A 22,848-nucleotide genomic window follows, 5' to 3' on the forward strand; every position below is an offset into this window, starting at 1 on the left:
TGAGCCTCGCTCCAGGGCAGGCTCTGACCAGGCTGGCTGTGGGAGACGGCCCTGCAGCGCTCTGTGCAGCCAGGCTCTTCCCCTGCTCCACTCCATCTGGAAAAACTGTGCGTGTTCCCCTGCGCCCACGTTTATTCCGTTTTGCCTTTCTCAGGGAATTGTAATGCAGTCCTCGAAACTACGCGGCCGTGACCAGCACCATCGAGGCCCCACTTGTATCGCAGACAAGGACCGGGACAGTCTCGCTGCCGACCCTCGGCAGCTCTAACCCGTCGGACATGAAGCGACGGGACCCCCCTCCTGCAGCTCCCCGACCAGCCGGGTGGGACAGGAGCCTTTTGTTTCTCCCGTGGGTCTATTTCCATGGATGCCCCCGCCCCTCCTTCCCTGGCAGAACCCGGCCCCGGGACGCCGCTCTTTGTTCCCACGCCTCAAGATGCGGTCACAGGTGGCCCAGGCAAACCTGCAGAGAAGCCACACGGGAGCCGGGCGCGGCCCGCAGGTAACCCAGCGCTCCTGCGGGGGGCCGGGCGGCGGGGCCACCCCGTCGGGCGGAGCGGTGGCGCTGGCGCTGGCGGTGGCGGTGTCGGGTCCCGCCCGCCGTGGGCCGGCGCGGGCGGGGCGGGCGGGCGCGGTAAAGGCGGCGCCGCGCGGGGGCCGCGCTCAGTCTGGCCGCCTGCGGGCTGCGCGGCGCCGCGGCCGCCCCGGAGCGCCCTGCCCATGGGGCAGCCGAGCCGAGCCCTCGGGACTGCCCCCCGCCGCCGGGACCTGCGCTAGGGCGGTGAGTGCCGTGCGCGTCCCCCCGCTCCGGGACTTTCCCCGCCGCCCCTCGGGGTCCCGCGGAGCGGCAGCGCGGACGCCAACGCGGCCGTGCCCCCGCGGGAGCCCGGTGCTGGCAGCCGGCCCCCGCTGTCCCCTCGCAGTCAGCGCGGACGGGGGAGGGATGGATGGACCGACGGACGGACGGAGAGGGATCAGCCCTTGTGCTGGCTGCGCATGGCTGCGATGGGACCGTGCCCGGTCCGGGTGGGATGGGTTGAGGAAGAGGTGGTGGAGCGTTGTATCCTGGTGGGAGGGTGGCAGGTTGCTCCGAGCCTTGGGGGACAGCAGCCGTGCCGCCTTGCGAGGTGATGCGCAGGCGGTCCCTTGGCTTTGTGGCCAGGGCTTTCTCCGGGCGGGCTGTTACTCGACTCAGAGGCAGGGGTCCGATGTCACTTCTTTCCTGCAAGTGCTCCGTTCTTTTCCGCCTACTCGGGAAGCGTCACAAGAAGACCACGGTCCCCAGATGAGTACTTGAGGTACCTGAAAGGGGAGGCTGAGTCCTGGCCACTGCACAGGCTCGGGGGTCAGCCTCGGTGGCTGAGCGTTGCGTCGGGTTGGGATGAGGGAAGCTGGCACAGCTGTGCTCCCCGTGGGATGCAATCCCGTAGGTGCTGGGGAGCCCTGGCCGCAAGGAGGGCTTAGCCATGGTGGACGGCGAGCTGCTTGGGGGGAATGGAGGGAGAGGGGCAGGGGGCGGGAGCCGCGATGCGGGACGGAGCCGGGACAGACCCGCTGCCATCACAGAGGGAAAGGTGAGGAAAGCCAGATCTCAGCGGGCTCTGCATCCCCGCCAGAGCTTGCACATTCCTGTGTGCTGAGCGCTCTGCTATGCCTCTCACAGGGTCTGGCTGTCCCATCTGGGCAGGTGCGCTGCTTTGTCTAGTGCGGTTTCTCTGTTGCGTTCAGCTTCCGCTGAGTAAACCAGGCTGAGCAAGAAGCAGCACCTTATTCAGCACCTGCTCCTTGCCCTGCCTCAGCGCTGCTTGGAGTTGGAGTTCAGTGAGCCTTTTTTCTTACCTCAACAAAGAACCTCTTGCAGCTGCTTGAGAACCAGGGCTGCTGATGGTTAAATTGGTACCATTTAATCTCCTCGGTCTGCAAAGGCTGGGACTTACAAATGCCAGCAGCAACCAAAGCCTTGTTGACATTAGGGTACCACTAGCCCGGCCGAGCCATGAGAAACTACAGAGTATGCAAGAGCACTGGCTGTTCTGGACTTGGCATAAATAACTTGTTCAGTAACTCTGTCTGCAGTCGAGCAGTCTGCTGAATAATGGCATTCAGGGCCTGTGGATGAGGAAAGTGATTTTTAAACAAATAAATAGTAGTTACAGTTCAAGCAGGGGAGTCTGCCCAGGGAGGAAGTTTCTTAAGAAAGGTTTTGGCAAAACCCCAAAATAAACAAGGTCTTAAGACTCAGCATGAAAACACCTCAACTAGCCCTAGCCCTGTCTCACCTGGGTTGCATAAATACGCACCTGATGCGTGCCCAGCAGAGTATGAGGGACACCATGAACCTGTGGTGTCCAGGTGCCCTCAGCAGTGAGGGGCTGGATACTGATGGCAACTGGGAAAAGGAGGGACTTGGTTGCTTTAGGATATGTGTATTGTTGATCTTCGACTGCAGTGCAGGGCAGAGTGTAGGGAGCTCTTCCCTGGGTAGGTGGTTGTCCCAACCAGGGGCTGAGAAGGTGAGTTCTGCTCTACAGTCTCAAGAGAAGTTGGTCCTTTCTGCTTGTGGGCCTGTAGTGAGGTTTTGTTGCTGAGATATGAACACAGGAGCATCTCCAGAGATGCACAGCAAGGTGAGGCTTGGGGTGGCCATTGATCTCTTGGAGAATAAACCACAGACATGCCCTCCCCTGAGGTTTTCAGTCCATTTGGAACTGCTTGGAAGCTGGGGTGTGATCCAAAGGGAAATGTTTTCCTATTGTTCTCATTGAGCATTGAGTGCTGAAGCGTGCAAAATGCCAGGAGTACATCTGCAGCTGGTGCTCACTTGTCCTGCAGCTCTCTGAAGGTCAGCATGTTGAATAGTAGGGGCTGGGAGGGATGGTACCATAGGCTGGTTACAAATATCACTTTGAGCTATTTGGATCATGCAGTGTTCTGTGTGATGTGTGTGCTTGGTCCTCACCCAGTAAGCCCCCAAATTTCTACTGAACACTGCTAAATGCCATTAGAACACATCTCCCTCTGACGCAGGCAGGATTGGCTGCCTTCCCACCGGGCTGCCCAGGAGGCTGCATGTTGACCTGGGTGGAGCTGTGCTTGAGGTGGGCGTGTCTGTCTTCTTAGTGCTATGTTTTTGGCTACAAGCTTTCCCTTGGCACTGGATAAAAGCACACGTGAACCAGAAAGATGTTGAGATTGTTTATGTTTGACTTCTGGCCTGGCGCCAGAGGGAACGGCTTGGTGACCTTGGCACTATTGGGACATTATTTATAGAACGTAGATCTTCTGGGTTTTGTATTTTTGATGTAGGAATGTGAAAATAAGTCTTGGGAGGAAAAGACTCAATGCTGGCCACAAAATACATTTGGATTTTTTCCAGAGCAGGAAAAATAACACTTAAGAGGTGACCAGGTGTTCCCTGTTTGCATTGCTTTCTGCCTTCCCTTGGAAAATATGGGTTTGGTGCTGTCCTGGAGATCGCAGACTAGCATGAGTTCTCTCCTTGTTCGAAAAGTTCTTGTTCAGGATGCTAAAAGGTGTTAAAAAAGAAATCCAGCTATAACCAAAGATACTCTTGATATTTTACAAATGATAAATGACTCTCTGGCCTTCTGTATGCGAAGCTGTGTCGTCTGTAAGGCTTAGTGCATCTCCGTGTGTTTCAGTGCCTATCTGTGGTGCTGTTAGTGTGGCTGACCCCAGATGACACATGGAGAAGAAGAGGCTTGGATATGTGTGATGGACCTTCCAGGGTTTTACTGGAAGGTCCATCACACAGTTCTGGCCCCAGAGCTCTGCCTCCTGGGGCTCTGGTGGAACCCCAGTAGCAAACTTTCCTTCTGGGTTTCACCATGTGCATAAGTCTCTCATCTTATTCTGAGCAGTGGGTATATGCTCCAACTACCTAAATCTGTAAATGTCTTTCTATCCCTCTGTATGCAAAGTAAGAACTTATTGAGCATATTTGTGCATTGGTTTTGACGGGGAAGCCCTTGCCTAGGCTGTACCTGACTCATTTATACCAGACTTTGGCTGGACCCTTAACCAGCTCATCTTACAGGGCAAAATCAAGGACCAGTGTCTGTAAGAAAGCTCTAGTTCAGATTTACACTAACTGCTGCTGTCATTTTAGAGAGGAGAGATCTATCACCAAAACCAAAGGGAAATTACCAAAACCGCTGTGGTTGGGTCTAGTGCTGAAGGTTGAGCAGCTTCTGCTGATGTTGGTGGTCAGAAACCGTGTGCCCACTCTCTGAACCTAAGGGGCCAAAATCAGAAGCCTAAGCATAGGGACTGGTTGCTGGCTCCATTGATGCAGAGTTTCCTAGATGTTTTTGTTAGGGATTTGGATTAACATAATTTAAGTCAAAGGAACAGAGAGCATGGGGAGAAAAGCAGTTAGGAGTAAATCCGCGGTTCAGTAGTCTGGTCTCCTGAGGAGTGGCATTATAGGATAAGTTGGTGTAGTGGGAGATGCGCACAGGGGAGTGTCAGATAACACCAGCCACCTAATTGTTTGTTTGAAGGGGTTTTGTATTTTAGAGAGAGATTAGTGTGCAGTCCCCTTTGCAGCTGCCTGCTGCTGCAAACCAGAGAGGAATCCCTCCTTTTTGCACTAAAATTAGGCAGCAGCACTTTGACTGCGTGGCCCAGAGGGGCAGGTGCAGGCAGAGCAGCACACAAAGGCTTGCAATGCTCTTGTTTTTAGCTGTATCCTGCCTGGGTTGAGAAAGTAAACAGTTTGAGTCTGTGTCAGTAGCCAAAAAAAAGACCTACAGAGAAAACCCACAAGTCTTCAGGAAACTCCATGGGTGACTCAGACGGTGTTTTTGTCTGAGTACCCGTTCATTCAGTAACCCGTGATGGCAGCAGAAACACTTTTTGTAGTGGTGCCACCTTATGAGTGAAACACAAACCTCTGGTGTTGGATGCTTATGGTCATAGAAAGCCTCGAGAACCTTTTTCAGCCAACAGATGTTGTTCCAGGAATTCCACTGCTGAGCCTTAAAATAATCCCAGCCCTTGTTGGGTGCTGCAGTTTCTTTCTGGGCTTCCAGCTAGGGCTGCTGTAGATGGAGATAGATGTGACAAAGAGCAGGCAGTTTCCCAAGGACAGCTGTGCTTCCAAGTCCTTCCTGACAGCCAAGAAGGTGCCTTTAGTTCAGCCTTCCTTGCTGCACGTGGCATGCACCCAGCCAGGCAGCAGCCTCACTAGTGCCCCATACTGTGTAGCTCCAAAGCTGTGAGAGATGTATGGGCAATGCTGGAGCACAGCCTGGGTGCACGCTCTGCCATGTTGTGTGGAGTCCTCAGGAAGAACAGTGTTGTGGAAATGAAGGGATTATTGCCAGTCTTAGCCAGAGCTCCAGGAAGCAGGCTATTTTCTGAAGAAACAAGATATCTTAAAGGTCCATGGTTTTAAGTCCCTCTTAGTCTTTCTGTTGGACATTTAATTTTAGCTGCCTGGCATGCCATTCATGGTAGATGGTTGGCGTATTCCAAGTAGGTAAAAAACATGAGCTGCCTCCTTGTAGAGGGGAGAGGGAAATTCAAAAACCACAGTACTAAATCCAGGGGAGCTGGGTGGTATTGTCTTTTCCCCAACATTTTCTTTGTGGCCTAGGAAGAAAAGTTTCTGTAAAAGCTGCTCAATAGCAATAAAGAGCATCCCAACATTACTCCACAGAAAGCAGAAATCTACCAGGAGTCAAAGGTTGCACTGAACAAGACCAAAGAATGTAGACCATCTGCCTGTGTTTTCCCAGTTTGTTTTCGTGGTAAAGTGAGAGTAAAATTTAGTTGACTTTAATATCAGCATTGCTGGTGGAGTCTCTGTAAGTGCTAACCAGAGATCTGGTGTGCTTCACCTATAGTGCATCCTTCCACCCTCCTGCCCTACTGCTCTGCCCAGTGCAGCTGTTTTCTCCTTGGGGTGTTCTTGCCTTGTCTGCTGGCAAAAACCCATCAGGAATTCTTCCAATCCCTTCCATGAACTGTGACAACATCCACTGTTTAAATCGCTGGACAAGCAGGATGCATTGAGGGTTGATGGATGGAGGGATAATAAAGCAGTTGAGCTTATCCCCTCCAGCCAATTTATTCCCTGCATCACATCACCATGCAAAGCGAGTGCCTGTCATTAGTCAAAGGACATGGGGGAGAAGAGGCCAGCCTGAAACCCCCAGAGCCCTGGCTGCATGGAAATGACATTACAAGGGAAGGTGTTGAGTAAAACCTGACACTTCTATGTCATGAGCTCTTCTAAGCAGGAGGCTGTGCTGTATATTTGTAGACAGATGTGTATATATACACAAGCACAGTAGCAAAGCACTGTGTGTGTATACACACACAGACACACACACACACAGGATGGATGATCCCGATGGATGATCCTGATATTACTGGAACTTGTTGTACCCAAGTGTCTGAGACTTAAAACTGAAAAAGAAGGGAAGGTCCTTAAACAACCCTTGATAGTAGAGATGGGACATCTGGCAATGCTGCGTTTTCCATGGTTACTTGAGACCCTGATTTGTCAGCACTGATGCTGCTGTCATTTGGCTGCCTGAATCTCTCTGTTGCCTCCTTGTCGCAGGGTAGAGGAATCAAACAAAAGTAGGGAGAAGAGCTAGTCAGTACTACCTTTAACATTTTTTTTTCCTAAGACTTCTCTTGCATGTGCCAGGCAAGATGGAGAGAGAGCTCCTGCAGGACCTCTCAGTTCTCAAGATATTCCTTGTCACTCAGGCTGTTAATGCCACATACTGGTGCCTCCTTTCTGCTGTGAAAAGAGAAATCTTTCATTAGTTCCTCAGGCTGATGTGGATCCTTCATTGATGTGACTATAGTACATAGCATCTCCGTACCCTTTCCTTGCATGTTGTTGTCCAGTTTTTTCATAATCCCAAAGTGTGTGGCTCCATGCTGTGAGATGGGCAGAAGTCATACAGGGTTTGCCTATGACCAGGTAGTGAAAAGTTCTCTGCAAGGATCTTGATCTTGTCCATCCATATAAAAGCAATCAAAAGCCTAGTCTTGCTCATCATCCAGGCTCCTCCTTTGGTATATGGAAAGAGGTGAACCATTGCAGGGGATGATGCATCTTGTCTCTGGGGGTTGGCTCACCCTGCCTATTTCTGAGGGAGCCTAAAAGAGGGAGGTGAGGAGATGTACAGATTCAGGTTATAGTTGGTGCTTCCAAACTTCATTCTCTCCACCCATTAAGTGCTTTTACTCTGGGCTGGGGGCAGATTGGCTCTGTATGTACTCTTCACAGTACCCATACACTGGTCTTTTGTGGAAGCTGGGGAACCTGTCATGCATCAGAGACATTGTCTCTTTCAATGTCCTTTATATGAGTTCCTTTTTCTGATGAAAGCTTTCTAAAGAGTACTTGTGTGCTGAATAGCCATTGTTGATAATGCACGATATGAAATCCAAAAGGAAGGCTCAGATTAAATGTCACGCACTTCACAGTCGGGAAATTCAAAGAGCCTTGTTGATCTGTGCATAATTGGGGGCTTGACAGCTCACGCATAAACAAACACGTGCACATTCACATACATGGGTGCAGGCAGTTTTCCCCTGACTCAGCAGCATATAAAAGCAAAGTCGGGTGGGTGAGTTCCAGAGGGGTGGGGGTGCTGTGTTCCTGGGGAAAGCCTGTGGGTTCTTCAAGCCTCTGACTTGAGAACCACGCTGGCAAATAAAGTCACTTGTTATTAGTGTGGTGGGCTTCCTTCCGCCTTCCTCCCCTGTGCCGCTCTCTGCTGAGCTGTGGCTGCTTTGGTTTTCTCTGATTTTCTGGGTTTAATCTGACCACGAGAATCTGCTGAGAGTTTCTGGTGTGTGCAAAGGCAGTATCCATGTGAGGTTCACCCCAAGGTTTCCACAGTACTTTCTTCCACCAGCAGTGGGAGAAAAAAATAGATTTCATGCTAAGCTGCTTGTTAGTCAGGCCAGGAAGGGCATTTCTGCCTCTGACATGTTGTGTGTAATGAACCAAATGCTGCTCAGGAGTCCACAGAGCAGGCTGAGGTGTCATGACCTGGCACTCGTGGGGTACAGTGGCTGGGCTGTTGTTTGTAAGATGTCTCACCTACTGCACATGAGCTCTGTGATATGTGGTAGATTTACTTTTCATACGCATCTGGGAGAACTAAGCTCTCAGAGGTTTAATGACCCAGGCTTGATTTTACGGAAGGAGCAACAGTACTGCCAAACCTATAATCTAATAGTTTGGCTTTCAGGCTTCCTACTCTGCATGCTGTGCTGTAGTTCTGTTCCTAAAAACAGCTGGTTTCACTTTCAAGTGCCTCATTGCAGAAGAGGGGGATACTTGTGGCTCCTCCTTGTTCTGAGGTATGCTGTGGAGGAGTGCTCCACAGACATGTCCCTGTGCACCATGTGTTCCCCCTCTAGTGGGTTGCTAGAAGTTTCTTTCAAGTTGTTTCCCCACCAACTTGTGAATTAGCAGAGCTTGTGCTAGCTCTGGCAGCAGCTATTTAGAAGTTTTCCTCTTCTAAATCTGTCCTCCTAGCTCCTGTTTGCCCAACATGGGGAATTTTGCATCTGACATTTTTAGCAGTAACCTGTTGCTATAGAAACTGCTAAGGTGTCAGAGGGAGATTTTTGCCAAGTTGGGATAGGCTACCAAGTAGTTGAAGTATGTGTTTTGTTGGGAGGCCTTCTCCATCCTGTTTTTGCTAAGCAACTCCCCGAGCCTGTCTGCGTGTCTGGGTTTATTTAATGTCTAAGGAGCCATGAGGGAGCGATAAACCCAGAGTTCTAATTGTGTGCGAATGAGCAGGAAATATTGGCAAATTATTTAGGGGAGATGTGAGAAGGTGTTCCCAAGCTGCAATGATGGGTCCAAGTGGTGTGTAGGTGGTAGTCCAGGGCTGAGCAGTCACAGATGGTCGCAGTCTTTAGGGCAGTAAATGGTTGACCTAGAAGCAGAAGTTGAGACTCTAAATGGCATCTCCCAGGAAGGAGTCTGGGACAAGCTGCTTCTCTCACCCTTGAGACCAAAATATAGGTGAATGCCAGCATGGTTGGTCTGGTAGTCCGAATTCTCTTTACTAATTAGTCAAGAGATTGTGCAGTGGGACCCAAAGTAAGTCCATACAAATCAGCCCATGTCTCTTATTTATGTGTGTGTGTATATGTATATATAATATATATTTATACAAATATGTTCTTGTACAAATACATATATTTATATGTATATATATGTACATTTATATTTGATTTATTAATATATAACATATTGTTTATAAATTAAATGTATTTATATAAATAATAAACTTCTATTATTTTATCCAGGATGTGGCTGTAACCATGTACATGGGGAATGCTCTGTAACAGTGTTGTTAACAACTCAGCTGTTCACTGATAGTTGCTTGGGCCATTTCATATTAGGCCTGATCTACAGAACTTCTGTGTCATGGAAGGAAACTTTATTGCTTGTACAATGAGAGGTGTGAGTCCTATGAGTGCCTATGTTCCTGGGACTCAGGAAATATCCTGGCTAGACCAAAAGGCAATCTTCCTGATTAATGCAAATTTATTCATCTGCCCTTTTTCCTCCCTATTGTGTTTGCCTAGACTGCATATCTGGTCATATCATGACAGACTATGGAGATGAGAAACTCTTTGTTTTCTACACAAATGGAATAAAATAATCTGATGCTGCTGGGGTGTCCTGCAGGAGTTGTTCTCAGGCTGGGGTTGCAAATTGATCCATGAACTGGTTGGGAATCTGCTTTTGCGGTTCTGGAGTGGAACAGACTCATTTCATCTTCCATTTCATGGTTGTAGACATGTTGAGAGTGTATAAATCACAGTGGTTACATTGTGCTGAGTAAGTTCTGAGATTGCAGACAGAGAACTAATGTTGCTAGAGGTGAAGATTATTGTCTTTGGGGAGGGAATCCATCGAAAATGGCTTTGAAATAACTACTTCAGTGACAGTATACCGATGGATGTTGTGCCTGTTTGTGGCTCAGGGAACTTAATGTCCCAAATTGTAGTTTCTTAGCAATTTTCTTTTGTGTTCTGGAAAAGGACAGAGGTGCTGAGAATAAAGAGCATTGACTTCCCAGAGCATTTATGGAAGTCTCTTGTCAGGTGCTTGGGGGCACAGTAGAAAGAAAATTTGGGGAGGTTTGAGGTTGTCAGGAAAAAAGGTGCCAAGAAGCCCCATGTTACTGTGAAGCACCATGTGTATGGACTCCTCCCTGCTCCTCCCAGGATCTTTCCACAGAGTTCCTTTGAGCCTCTGTTATATCTCAGGTGCGAGGCAGAGGAGATGAAATGCATCATAGTTTCTGTAAAACTGACTTGTATTACCCTGTTTGGTTGAAGGGCTTTCCTAGCTTTTTAAGCTGCTCTTTTTTCAGTAGCAAGGGTTGATTTACTTGGGTGGGTTGGGTTTTCTGGTGTGTGTTTCTGTGTGTGTGTGCATATGGGTTTTATTTTTCCTTCTAATGTTTCCCTGTAGAAGTTGTCTGCAGGACAGATGGCCTCTTAAGCTTCTGGGGCTGTCTCTCACAAACACCTGTCTAAGGCAGCTGGGAATCAAAGAGGAATTCTCTTCTTTTAATGCCTTTAAAGAAAAACAGTACCCGATCCTAATATGCCCTGCTCCCCTGTCTTTCTCTCCATCCTCTCAGCTTCCTGGGAAACTTAACTCCTTGGTTGTGGCCATCTGTTGAGAGAGCGAGGGGCTGGGTGGGGAGGTGGCAGCCAGAGCTTTTGGGGAGAGCAAGGGCAGCTTTGAGGTGGTGGATTGCTGTGGCTGGCTGGGCTGAGAGCCTCGGTGGCACAGAGGAGGATGATGCAGGACTTTTATGTAAGTAACACAGATGAGAGCTGCTGAAGCAGCTGTTGTACATTGTTGTGCTTGTACCTTGCGTCCTTTGTATTTGCAGCCAAAACACACCTCAGCAGCCAGGGATGGGCTGCTTGAGAAGGCAGGGTTGGCGTGGCCAGGCTTGCACGTGGGGTGTGAGCACACGTGTGTGGTAGCTGAAGGGTGAAGTCTGTTTGTCCCCTGTGGCAGCAGTCCCCTGAGCCCTTAGAGAGGGACCACGGCGGGGCCAGGTGTCCAGCTGGGCTCCTGTGGGGAGCCTGAGCACATGCAGCACGTCACAGACTGCCCTGCCAGCTGCTGTGAGAGGCAAACAAGCATTTCTCTCTTGAGGTGCTGCCCAGGCTTGCACAGAGGGGTCAGCGAGTTGCTGCAGGTGGTGGTTGGCAGGCCAGCAGGAGTGAGGTTGCTGTGTTTAATTATAACTCCCATCTGAGAAACTAGTAGAGCAACAGAGCTTTTTTATCTGTTCTGGCGGAACTGAGCACTTTACAGGTTTTGATTGCTGTATAACACATCCTGTGACACAGGGAGAAACTTTCCGGTGGTCTCTGCAAAAGGAAATTTGAAACCAATGGGCAATAAAATTCCGGAGATGGACCGTACCTCCCAGATGCTGTGGGGATATAGCCAGTAGTGGCTCTTCTTGGAACAGGATGTTTGTACAGCCACAGGGAGCTTGGGGGCAGGAGCTGCTGCACCCAGGGAGTGCAGAGGAACACTGTGGAGGAGGCTGCAGGGGCTGAGCCTGCTTGGGCTAAAGCAACCCTAAAGCAGATGGAGGAGAGGATGCATGGAAAAGGCTGAGCAGACTTTGGATGTCCTTTTTTGCATGAAGTGGTGACTGAGCAACACAAGTTAACTCTTTCCTCCCCAGCAGGCTGCAGGGGACTCCTTGTCCCCTGTTGAGGGGTGATGGATCCATTACGTTTGAGGTTGTCAGAGCTGCTGTAGGCACTGGGTGCCACTGCCTTGCGAGTGGAGGCTTCGTGGTCATGGGCAGCTCTGCACCTCTCACAAACAGCTTTCTGAGCATCCCATCCAATGGTGTCTGGCCATGAGATGTGCTCAGCCTGAAGAGTGAGCTTTAGATGTGCCTGAGGCCCTTGGTGCATTGCAGATGATTTGGGAGATGACCTGGAGGCACCCAGTAAAAGTGTCCTTTGACTTAAGGACCTTACTTTGCATTTTCATCATTTAGGGGCAGGGAATCTGCTGCCTAGGTTTGTAGGTATTCCCTAGGGATGACAGAGTCTCCCTGTGCCTTTTAGAGTTGCTTAAGGAAGCAGCTCCCTCTGCCTTTTAGAGTTGTTTAAGGGGCTGTGACAGGGCTGGGGATGAGCCTCTGTCAAGACATGCTTCCTGCTGGCATTGCAAAGAGCCTTCTGTGCTGAAAGGGCTGGTGTTTATGTGGGAACAGAGTCCTGTGCACCTGGCTTGTTACAGGTGAGAAATCTGAAGTCTCTCTGTTGCTTAGGGGTACAGACTGTGCCAGACAGAGCAGGAGCAGCCGCCTCATTCTGCTGCTGTGGTGGCTGAGTGCTAATTGTTTTTACTGCCTGAGCATCAGGTTATTTTTGGCTTGATCAAGTTTAATTCCCAGCTGGCTGGTGGTAGAGAGGTCCTAATAGTCTGAATCTCCACGCTTGAAAGAAATCTAGGCAGGGAGCTGGTTTGATCACTGTGGGTTTGGGATATGCAGTTGCAGAAATACAGGTTAAAAACAGCTATATTTTGGTAGTTACATGGGACATGGGGAGTTCTGGCTCAGGGTCTGCTGCACCATGGGCTTCCAGGGAAAACTCTTTCTAGGCTATTTAGAAGGGATGCACAAAGATGTTTTGTGACTCTTAGGTGTGTTTTTGGGTTGGACACAGGGAATTTACCTCATGCCTCAGAATTTCAGCCTCCTAAGTGTCTGAGGTTGTTTATGAACACATTTTAAGCATATAAAAGTGAGGAGACCGAACCTTCATGTGTGGTGGGAAAAAAGGAGTCTTGGGTGCCATGAGATTAGGCAACATTGTAATGTTTGCGAGGACCAAGGTGCTTGGTAGGTCTGTGGATCCTGTCCTTAATCCACCTCTATTTCCACTGCCTCTCCTCTTTACTGTGCACGTGTGTTTGAGCCCAGGCTTTCTCAACAGCTCTGTTGCTGATGAGGTACCAGGTCCTGAGCAGCTGCTATGGACCTGGGACTGTCCTCAGCAGCCAAGAGACAGAACTGACACAGCCTGGAGGAACATCAGAAGAGCTGGACAAATCCATTACATCTGCCGGGCCCTTGCAAGAGAAGTGCTGTGGGCATCAGCCCATCTATGAGGGCCAGGTACAGCACAGATGCCATGGTGGATGCCCCTCTCATATGTACACTTCCTTGTGCTGCTACAGTGCTGGAGAACTCCCCTGGGTTCTGCCAGATTGCTCCCAGAGAACTCCATTGTTGGAAAAGGACATGGTCTCTCCTTCATCTGCTCCATAGTTAGCATTGGTTCTCAACCTGTGCTCTGTAGAAGATGCTTAGGCATGGCAAGTGCCTTGTTAGCTTGACATCCACATCCAGCGCAGACCTCCACTGTACCTTCTTGGATAATTCTTAGGCATAGCAAATCAAAGTGGGCTCAAGATGTTATCTTGGACATACTGACTTGGGAAATCTAAAACAGGAGAACAAGAATCCTCTCCCTGGCCTGAATGTGATAGAGCTGAACAAACTGTGTCCAGCTTAAATATATAAACACTTTATTGTCCCAGCTTTGCTCTAGTTTCATACTCTCTTCCTCTGCCAGCAGACTGGAAGTGCCATCAAACCCTTGGAGTGAGAGGTTCTGTAGTGCCACCACTTTAAACAAGCACCACTGCTTTGTCAGGTAGAAGGCTGCACTGTGGATGGCAGTGCCATCCAGCCTAGCAGTAGGTAAACAGCTGTATTTTGCCCAGCTCCCAGGGCCCTGGGGAGCCGCGTCCTCCCAGGTAGGCAGCTTCCACCCACGAGCAGTGAGGCTCTGGCTTGCAGGAGCTGTAGTGCTGCCGGAGCAGGGTCTGGTTCTGCGCTCCGCGGTGGGTGCGCAGCTCTGGCTGCTGCAGCGCCGCGGCGTGTGCAGTTGAGTCTCCTCTCTCCCACGCTGCGGAGCTCGCCTCTCCAGACGCTGGCAGGGAAGCAGAGACGTTGGAGGAAGAGCTGTGGAGGTGGGAGAGATTGAGCTGTCGTTGGTGTGGCACCAGTGGGGTTTCTTTGCACCACTAGGCAGTAGCTATCAAAATTGAATGCGGTATGCTGAACAGCTGAGCAAGGGAACAGACACTGAAAGGAGCCTGCGAAGAAAAGGGATCTAGGAGAAAAAACCCTCTTTCAGCTGCACATAGGCACTGCCCATCACAGAGAGCTGTGCCAGGGAGTAGGAATTGCCTGTTTATGGTGGTTGATCTGCACAGTCCCTGGGATGCTTGGAAAAAGGATTAAGGAGGAGAGACTCACAGGAGAAAGAGGAGGTGGAGGTTTCCCTGTGCTAACTCACAGGCTAATAGAAATGATCCTCTAAATTGTCAGTGTGTCAGGATACATTAATGTAAGTATAATGTTTTCAAATCCTCAGCATCTTCTATCTGAATGTCACTGAATTAGCGCTAATTGCATTCATTAGCTTGTTAGCCATTAATATTCAGCATCCGTTAGGCTGGCTCTGTCTCTGGACAAGGGGGGTAATGAGATGTGGGACTGGCTGCGGGGCCATGCCTTAGCTGTGCTGTAGGAGCGTGGCTTTATGCACCAGATTGTTTTATTGGCATTTGTGTCTGGCCTGTGTTGTCCCAGCTCTTGGCCGGTGGCTTACCACAAATTAGTGGAAACTCTTAATGGGAGAGCAGTGTTAATGATGATGTGGATAAATTTCCACCAGCTCCTGCCCTGAAAGCAACTGGCGAGACAAATGATGAAGGCAAATTTGATCTTTTGGCCTTGAGCCAGTTGCTAAACCGCCTCTGTAATCACAAAGCTATTCAGTGCAGTCTTCATTGGTGAGTCATGGAGTCCCACCTTTCTGTGCTTCTTGCTCTCAGGAGAAATTCTCTATTACTTTTTTTTCTTCCTTTTTCTTTTTTTTTTCTTCCTTCTTTTTTTCTTCCTTTTTTCCCCCCTTTTTCTTCCTTCTTTTTTTTTTTTTTCATCCTTCATTCCTTTCCTTTTTTTTTTTACCCCGCTTCCCATCTTCCCTTCCTCTGGCATTTCTGACCATGAGGCCAGAGCAGGAGGTGTGGCCATCAGGCTTTCCCCAGCAAGAAACCAGGAAAGATCCAGAAGTACCAGGATGACATGGCCAGCACACTCAGCACCCCAAGTCCTGTCAAGACCAGCAAGCCTCAGGTCTCTTATCCCTGAGGAGAGCCAGTAGGATGCTCCTGCTCAGGCCCTTTGCCAGACTTTTCCCCTAACTTTAGAGATGTGGGATGGCCTCAGAGTGAGCAAGAGGGACATTCCCCACAGGACTGTTGCTTCACAATTGGAATGGATGGCTTTGATCAGAAAATGCTCGGCTAGAAATACCACAGCAACATGTGGTATTTGAATGAAACCATCATCTGGTTTCAGCACTTCTGGTGGGAAACCACTCAGCATCCAACCTTGTGAGTCTGGGTCAGCCAGGAGCAGAAAAAATTGCAAAATCTGTAGCTAGTTAAAGAGGTTGAGCTTTTCTTTTAGACACATCACTCTGGCTTTGGCCTGGATTTTGTGTGCAGATTATCTAGATTTGAATACACACAATTTATTGTGACAGATTAGGTTGGCAAACCCCAGACATGATAAATCTTTCAAACTTTTCTACTGTCAGCTGCCATTTGAGCTTCCTGCCTTGTGCTCAAATGTAGGCCAGAGTATACAGCTTCTACCTTCCTCCTGTGGTGGTGTTTTCCATTATTCCAATTCCGAAATATTTCTAGATCCTGACTGCTGCATCTGGCTTCGTGCTGCTTTTCCAGGAGCCTGGGCTTAGTTATCCAGTGGAATAAGAGCAAAACCCCATGACCAAACAAGCCCTGCAACAACCAAAAGAAGTACCTCCAAAGCACTGGGTAGCTCAGCTGGCTCACTGAAAAGCATTTTGCCTGGTCTGCTGAAAGTATCTTATTAAACCCTTGATCATGAGGCTCACCTTTTGCACTATCCCAGCAAGACCTCTTAACTTTGCCTTAAAGAAAGAGTGAGGTTGGGCACTTATGGACAGGACTGGCTGTTCCGGTCTGAACCACCACAGGGAAGGGTTTTCCTTTGAGAGGGAAATCCCTCACAAGCACTGGCACAACATTTGCTTGCACAGTGCCAAAATAATTGTACCTCATTTTATTACTCTCCAAAGACTTGTGAAATATTTAGACATCAGCATAAATTGTCTCCTCCTGGGGCAGCTCTGGGAAGGCTCAGCTGGGCCATGAGCCCTACACTTGCTTGGGCTGGATTAGCTGTGCTTGGTGCCTGGGGGAAATTTCTCTCGGTCTCTGGAAGGATCAAGTGGCGAATGGAAAAAAGTGTTTGTGTTTAGCTGAGCCAAGATAAAATGAAGACAAATTGGAAGAAAAGGCTTTCTGAACTGAGAGTTTCCAGGATTTTATATTTGTGGGATGAGACAGAGTGATTTAATGGGATGCAATAACTATAGCTTTATATGCATGCCAGGGCAGAAGTTATCTTTTTCAAGTCTCGTTGCCTGTATTTACTTATTCCAGATAGTATTTGTAGTTTCTAATTTCCATCATTTCCCAGAAAGCAAAGTGAGTGTCTTCAGGGAAAATCATGCCTCTGGGTTCTTGTTGCTCAGGGGCTGATATGTCCTGGCACACCCTGGGGGATGCAGCATCTGAGTGGGGGAACACACAGATAAATAACTGATACATGTTTGGGGTTTGACCTGAAATGGCAGCTGAAGAATGTGATGTATTGCATGGGAAAAGAAAAAAGGCCAAGCATTACTTAATGATTTTAATTCCCCTAGTCTGAGACATACTTAATTCCCCTAATCTGAAAAACAGCAAAGAGGTACTATTGGGCATTGCCTCCTGCTGGGATAGACAAGATTATGGTTTGTAGGTTAAAAGCATTTCTAACTAATGTCCATGCTAAAGCCACTCTGCTCTGAGTTTTTTCTTTCCCCTCCTGTGGCAGATCCCGGAGACGGCAGGATCATTCTGAGATGAGCCGCCTGTAACTGGGGCCGGCCTCGTTGCCAGGGCTCCCTGCCCCACGACGATGAGGAGCCATCTGCCGGCCTAAGAGAAAGATCTTGCGGCGGTGGTTGTTTTATTTTTCCCAAACGTCGCGAAATTCCATGTGACAGCGGAGCCGCTACCTGCACCCTCCTTGTGCCACCTCGCAGCCAAGGGCTCGGTGGGGCAGGGCCAGCAGCATGGCGGCGAAGCAGCCCCCGCCGCTGATGAAGAAGCACAGCCAGACCGACCTGGTGAGCAGGCTGAAGACACGCAAGATCCTCGGCGTTGGCGGGGAGGATGACGACGGCGAGGTCCATCGCTCTAAGGTGAGGCCAGCAGAGAGGAAGCTCATGTGCAGTAGTGGTGGAAAAGGGAGCTTCTGCTGGGCAAACCAGGGTTTGCCCATCCATGTGGTTTGGGGTAGTTATAGCCAGGCATTGTGAGCATGTTCACATGAACATGAACAGCTCTGGGCAGTGTGCACATGACAGCAGGACAGATACTGCGACACCCTGAGAGCTCTGCAGGAGCCTGTGCTCCATCAGGATGGGACACGCAGGTGATGTGTGTGAGGAGTGAGTTCCCCTCTTCCATAGGTAAGAGGAAACAGGAGTTAGTGTTGACCCTTCCCAGCTGCATGCTGCAGGTGGCTGATCCCAGTGAGGGAGCAGTAGGGGCTGCAGCTCCCCATGGAAATCAAGGCAGGTGTTGGGACCAACGAGTCGCAGCTGAATCCTTTGTCCTCCTCCTTCCAGCCCTCTGAGATAAACTCTGACATGGGATTAGATACTTGGTTTTTGGGCTGGCCAAAGACTGGGGAAGGATCTGCTTAGCTTGTGCCTTTCATTTGTATTTCAGATTAGTCAAGTACTGGGAAATGAAATCAAGTTTGCAGTCCGGGAACCACTGGGACTCAGGTAAGTACTGGATCACCTTGGAGTTATGTCATCTGAGGCCCCTTGGCCACAGCATCCCTGTGCCAGCTCTGGTTTCTGACACCAACTCTGCTCCTGTGCCAGCCTCGCTGCTCCCTGCAGGGGCTTCTTACAGGCTGTGGAACCAGACCAGCTCTGCATTCTTCCCCATTAATGAGCCTGAGGCCCTTAAGTTCTTGTCTTATTGCATGTGCAGAGAACTACAAGGGCTACATGGGGCTGGAGGAGCTCCTCTTCTATTGTGTGACAAGGTGGTGTGTCCTCTGGGGACCCTGCTCTGCACCATCCTCTTGGCAGGGTCACTTCCCTCCTTTGCTTGGGTTGACGGGGAGTCTGGCTCTGTCTCACCAGGCAAGGCCAGTCTGCATGTTGAGGATGGAGCTCGTGGAATTTGGAAAGCTGAGTCCTTCCATGGGAGGTTTCTGGCTGTCTTGCTTGTGCATGGGGGAATGATGAAGGCTGATGAATGAGCAGGCAGCCAGAAATGCTTTGTGTGAAGTATGAGTGATGGGGTCACCCCCAAGCTCACGCTGGGTCCTCTGTCTTCCCTCTCATGCAGGGTCTGGCAGCTTGTTTCCGCCATCATGTTTTCCGGGGTCGCTGTCATGGTGAGTGAGGGATGTGGTCCTGGCAAGAACCAGCTCCTGACTGCTAAAGGGCTGCCCCAGCATGGCCCTTCAGTCCCTGGCATTTCTCTTCCTCCCCTGCCTCCAGCAGCTCCTACCGCTTTCTCCTGCAAGGCCTTTGCCCTCGCTGTGTCTCAGTGATGGGCTTTGCCAACAGTGTCCGTGGCAGTTTGTTCCCATCACGAGTCTGTTTTCATCAGCAGGGCCCATAACCAAGGAATGGCAGCCTTGGTCACAAAACCAGCCTTGCAGCCCATAGCTGGCATGGTGATATTTCTGTACCTCCTTAATTGCCAGTTTCCTGGCCAGTGGCTCCAATCCCACAAAGGCCTGATGCTGGAGCGCTGCTGCCCAAGAGGACATGTTTTGGTGGCCAGCACAGGTTGCTGAGTCTCTCTCTCGCCTCTGCCAGGCCCTCGCTTTCCCTGACCAGCTCTTCGATGCCGTCTTTGAGGAGGATTCGGTGAGCAGCAAGACTCCCATCCGGCTCTATGGAGGAGCCCTCCTCAGTGAGTGCCATACCACTGTACTGGGGACGCTGCTGCCCCACAGAGTAAGGGGACAGGTGGCCAAATCAGCAGCAGGGGACAAAGTCCATGCCCAGCCGGACACCTGCAGCTGGAGAGCAGAACATCTGCTGTTAGCAAAGAAATTGCTGAGGGGTCTTTTGAAAAGCTTGGCTACTATTTATTTTTCCTAGCAGGGATTCAGGCGTGCTGCGGGTAGGGTAAGAAGGGCTGTGCACGCTCCGAATCCCTGGGGAATCCCCCCATGTACCCCAGGAAAGGGAACCTGCCGGGGGGTCCGGGGAGAGGCGCTGGGCAGCGGCTGGGGCTCCTTGGGAGCAGCAGGGGAGATAGGAAAGCGGCGGCATCCCGGGAAGGGCCCAGGAGGAGGGGGGCGGAGGACAAGGAGGCGCGGGGAGCTGGAGATGCGGTGTGGGAAGGGAAAGGGGCCCGACCCGCGTCCTGCAGCGGCACCGCGCGGGGCGGGCGGGAAGCGCGGCCCGGCCGCTGTGCCGGCCCTCAGGCAGCGCGCCCCGCTGTGCCCCGCAGGCATCGCGCTCATCATGTGGAACGCCCTGTACACCGCCGAGAAGGCCATCATCCGCTGGAGCCTGCTGGCCGAGGCCTGCTACTTCGCCGTGCAGTTCCTGGGTGAGTGCCCGCGGGCCGGCCGGGATGAGGAGAAGGGTGAGGGTGCGAAGACTGTGCATGGTGGGAAGCGGGGATCGAAAGTGGGCAGGGCTGTAGTGGAGCATCTTCCCTGCCACCTGCTTGCCTGTGTTCTCCCCATGGAATAGCCTCTGCCCTGAGCTGCTCCTTGAACATCACCCTCTGACAATTCATTAATTTTTCTCCCTGCGAATGTCCTGGACTTCACAGCCAGCGCAGGTCATTCCTGGAGCAGGCTGCCTAGATGCAGGGTCGAACAAAAGATTTTAGCAACCTACACTGAAAAGGGGGATGTTTAGTGTTGCCAAAACAGAGCATAGCATTTAGCTTGTTTCTAAGGAGCTTATCTATATTTAACAATGAAGGGGGTTCTTGTCTGTGTGTCTTGGTAGCTCAGTGTGTAGCTGGTTTAGATATGAGCTATGTGTTGGTAGCCAGAAAGAGAGGTGTTCAATGGAGCAATGTGTGTGGACTGTGCATATTTTGTAGATGCTCCTAAAGTTAAGAAATGTTTATCAGCACTGTTCAAGCCACAAAGCAAACTCAGGAGGATGTGACTCCCAGGTTAACACCTGAGTAGAATGGAAACTGCTTGAGAGACTGTTTCAGGCTGCCTGAATGTGGGGCTGCCTTGAAAACAGGTTTTCTCTGAGGGGGAGCTCTGGGCTCCATGGCAAGCTTCAAGGCTTGAAAAGAAGCTAGTGAAGAGCCTCTGCCATGGGTTCACTGTGCCTGTGAACGAGCCTGTGCTGAAAGCTCCTGCGCTCACAAGGCTCAGCAGTTCCTGCCAAAGCTCTGCGTTAGAGGGCAGCAGAAAACAGCGTTGTGCTATTTGTCTCCTTTTGGTTTTGCATCACCAAACTCTGCCTTGTCTCTCTCCTTCTCCTCCAGTTACCACTGTCTCCCTGGCTGAGAGTAGCCGGATAGCCACAGGTGCCGTGCTCCTCCTGGTCAGCCGAGCCCTCTTCATCCTCATCAGCATTTATTATTATTACCAAGTTGGACGTCGTCCCAAGAAAGTCTAATTGCTGGGCTTTTTTGTTATGGGAAAGGTGGGAGGGGGGAGTTTGTGTCGGTAATTTTGCATTATAATTATAATTTTTAAATTTTTTTTTTTGTTAGTCCCTTTTGGTTCTAAAGTAGTTTCTTTCTTTACCGGCATGAATCAGTGTGTAACCCAGTGCTGGTGGCATTGCCAGGTGAAATGGGGGGAGTAACATCGGTGGGAACCCCCAGCCCCTCTGCAGGAGGTGAGGAACAGTGGGGAGGAAGGCTCAGGGAAGTGTGTGGGCCTGGCAGGCTCAGGGAAAAAAGCCAGTTTTCTAGGGGGAACTGGCTGATGGGATCACAGGCTCTGAACCCACTGGAACAAAGCACAAAATAAGGCCAGCATATTGAAACCAAATCCCTGAGGAAACAGGGCAGGAAGACAACCAACAAAGGATCTGGCTACTCTACTTGGTAAGCCTTGCACCTCCCCTGGTTTACAGCCCTTTCCCCTTTTAGCAAGTACTGATTGTGCAGGTAGCCAGGAGCTGGATGGGGTCAAGTTCAGTGCTTTGCAAACAGCTCTTCTTTCCTCTCTGCCAGAGGTGCATTTTTGTGTAGTTCATAGTTTTGCACCAGATGCTGTGTAGGGCTTGGCAGGAGATGCAGCAAAAGAAGAGGGAGAACCCTCGTTGTTCCCTCTGCAGGGACAGCACTGGGAACAGTGGAGCAACTTGAATTACAAGATGTGAGAAGTAAAGGAAGCTATTGGAAATAGCCCATTGAGCACAAAGAAATCCCCTTGTCTGGGGTGTTTCATTAAGTTTCTAGGCTGGGGTCCTCTCCCCTTCACCCCAGAACACTTCCTACAGTTGAAGCTTTACTGATGGTAGTAGCAGTGATGGTGTGCAGTAGCTTTATCTGATGCTTTAGTGGAGCAGGAGCTGGAGTGCTGTTGTGGTTAGCACTGGTAAGAGCAGAGGACTGTAACAGTAAGAGCATCTGCACAGGTGCTTGGGTCAGTGAATAGCCTCTAGATGTGGGCTCTGGCTGTGGGAGATGGTGTTCCACTCTGCTAATGTCTGCATCACATCTCTTCTGACCTTGAGAAGAGAGGACCAAAGTTTGTAGCATTAAGATATTTAATATTTAACTGGGATGAAGAACAGCAAGGAACGGAGCGTATGATGGCAAGGACAGACTGAATGTGCTTTAGTACTCACTAGCCAATTTCTCCAACATCTCCTGGGCTTAACAGCATTGCCTGCCCTGCTTCCTAGTGCTTTCCTTGTGGATTATCCCTGTCCACAGCTTGAGGCAGCATTTTTTTATTCTCCATGGGACTAAAGCCAGAAGGTCTGTGCACAGGCTATGGACTTGTTACTCATGCACTACTGTTGACTGGATCAAAGCATGCCCTGGAATATAGCTGATGTTCCAAAATCCCAGTAGAAAGATTTCTACACAAATGGGACTGCTTGTGTGAACAGTCCTCAAGCCACTGATAAGACTGGGATCTACAGCTATTGCTGTTTAATATCTTAGTAGAGTTAGAAGAAGGTAGTGGGTAGTTATTGTATGTTGTGTTAGTGCTTTTGGCATTTAGAAGCAGCTGCATAAGCTTGGGACACTGTGTGCATTGTACTTACTGGCCGTGCAAAATGTCTGTCACGTAAGAATATTGGAAATTGTTAAATCAGGAAACATCACAACTGTAACTTAGTTTTTTGCCTAATAAGTAAATCAAATGGAGAGGCAACATCCAACAGGAGGCTAAATTCTGGAGCCTCATGACAATACACGCTTGTCAAGCTGCTTTCAGCACGTCCAAAAATGATACTGAGCAACTAAAACTTTTAATTAAGAGGAGTGTTCCTGTTCAGATGGAAGAATTGGGGTCTAAGAGGCAAACCTTTCCTGTGAGGCAGGTAATGATCAAATGCAGGCCGGAGAGGATCAGAAATTAGACCAAGTGGTGCAGCATGCAGGAGCTGGAGCATGGCATGCTGTGGCTGTTGCTCTCCCCCTGTGCATCACCTGCATGGGCAGCTGCAATG

The 22,848-nt window shown here is 50.1% G+C and overlaps 1 protein-coding gene across 1 annotated transcript; it reads left to right on the plus strand.

The window, feature by feature from the left end:
* Window positions 1-620: 620 nt before the first annotated feature.
* Window positions 621-20,915, plus strand: TP53I11 (tumor protein p53 inducible protein 11). The gene is made up of 7 exons (XM_064424932.1): window positions 621-781; window positions 17,025-17,394; window positions 17,927-17,985; window positions 18,563-18,611; window positions 19,042-19,138; window positions 19,685-19,786; window positions 20,696-20,915. The coding sequence occupies exons 2-7, from the start codon at window positions 17,266-17,268 to the stop codon at window positions 20,827-20,829; spliced, it is 570 nt and encodes a 189-aa protein (XP_064281002.1). The 5' UTR covers window positions 621-781; window positions 17,025-17,265; the 3' UTR covers window positions 20,830-20,915.
* The last annotated feature ends 1,933 nt before the right edge of the window (window positions 20,916-22,848 follow it).

Source organism: Passer domesticus, chromosome 6 (genome assembly GCF_036417665.1).
Source record: "Passer domesticus isolate bPasDom1 chromosome 6, bPasDom1.hap1, whole genome shotgun sequence".
Taxonomy (NCBI): domain Eukaryota; kingdom Metazoa; phylum Chordata; class Aves; order Passeriformes; family Passeridae; genus Passer; species Passer domesticus.